Source organism: Eimeria mitis, genomic scaffold (genome assembly GCF_000499745.2).
Source record: "Eimeria mitis Houghton genomic scaffold, Emh_scaff148, whole genome shotgun sequence".
Lineage (NCBI taxonomy): Eukaryota > Apicomplexa > Conoidasida > Eucoccidiorida > Eimeriidae > Eimeria > Eimeria mitis.
In genome coordinates, this window is record NW_013569422.1 from 16,189 (window position 1) to 17,124 (window position 936).

At 55.4% G+C, this 936-nt stretch overlaps 1 protein-coding gene across 1 annotated transcript in view; it reads right to left on the bottom strand.

Moving 5' to 3' along the window:
* The window catches only part of EMH_0098230 (uncharacterized protein), a gene marked incomplete at both ends in the record, with an annotated part of 9,954 nt that overhangs the window by 5,338 nt on the left and 3,680 nt on the right, over positions 1-936 (bottom strand). The window contains 2 exons of the mRNA XM_013495226.1: positions 189-233; positions 357-604. Coding sequence (XP_013350680.1) covers positions 189-233; positions 357-604 — 293 coding nt within the window. The remainder of the gene's footprint in view (positions 1-188; positions 234-356; positions 605-936) is intronic.

Here is a 936-nt window from a genome sequence, read left to right on the forward strand (position 1 = left end):
TTTGCTCGAGCTCATCGACGCCATATATCTGCATGCAGCAACACAGCAGCAGCAGCAGCAGCAGCAGCAGATGCTCCAGCAGGTGCAGGTGCAGCAGCAGCAACGACTGCTTTTGCTGCAGCAGCTGCTGCAGCAAAAGCTGCAGCAGCAGTAGCAGCAGCAGCAGCAGCAGCAGCAAGATGCCTCACCTTCTCCATTGGGTGGCCTTCAATTGTATCAGCGGCTGCGGCGTTCTGAGCAGCAAAAAGAGACAGCAGCAAACAAAACAATGAACTGCAGCAGCAGCAGCAGCAGCAGCAACAGCAGCAGCAGCAGCAGCAGCAGCAACAGCAGCAGCAGCAGCAGCAGCAGCATACTTCTTGCAAGAAGATGGAGGTGACCTTGTAGTGGCCGAATGTCTTCCCCCCGAAGGCAGCAACAACACTCTCAATCAACGCGCTGCGATTGTCTGCTGCTTCTTGCTGCTGCTGCTGCTGCTGCTGCTGCTGCTTCTGCTGCTGCTGCTGCTGCTGCTGCTGCTGCTTCGGGAAAGGGTTTATCTGCACCACCAGCATCATAGAGTGCGCCCACGCGGAGGTCCGCACCATCAGCAGCCGCCAGGTGCCTGCAGCACAGCAGCAGCAGCAGCAGCAGCAACAGCAGCAGCAGCAACAGCAACAGCAGCAGCAGGAGTAGCAGCAGCAGCAGTAGCAGCAGCAGCAGCAGGGATGGTGTCGTTCGTGAAACAGATACGCGAGGCAATACACCGCAAGAAACAGACAACCGAAAGGATAGACACATAAACCCTAAACCCTAAACCCTAAACCCTCACCAGTGTGTGTACATAAACCCTAAACCCTAAACCCTCAGCAGTGTGTGTACATAAACCCTAAACCCTAAACCCTAAACCCTAAACCCTCACCTGTGTGTGTCCGGCGGTCATAGACAGCAAAAGGA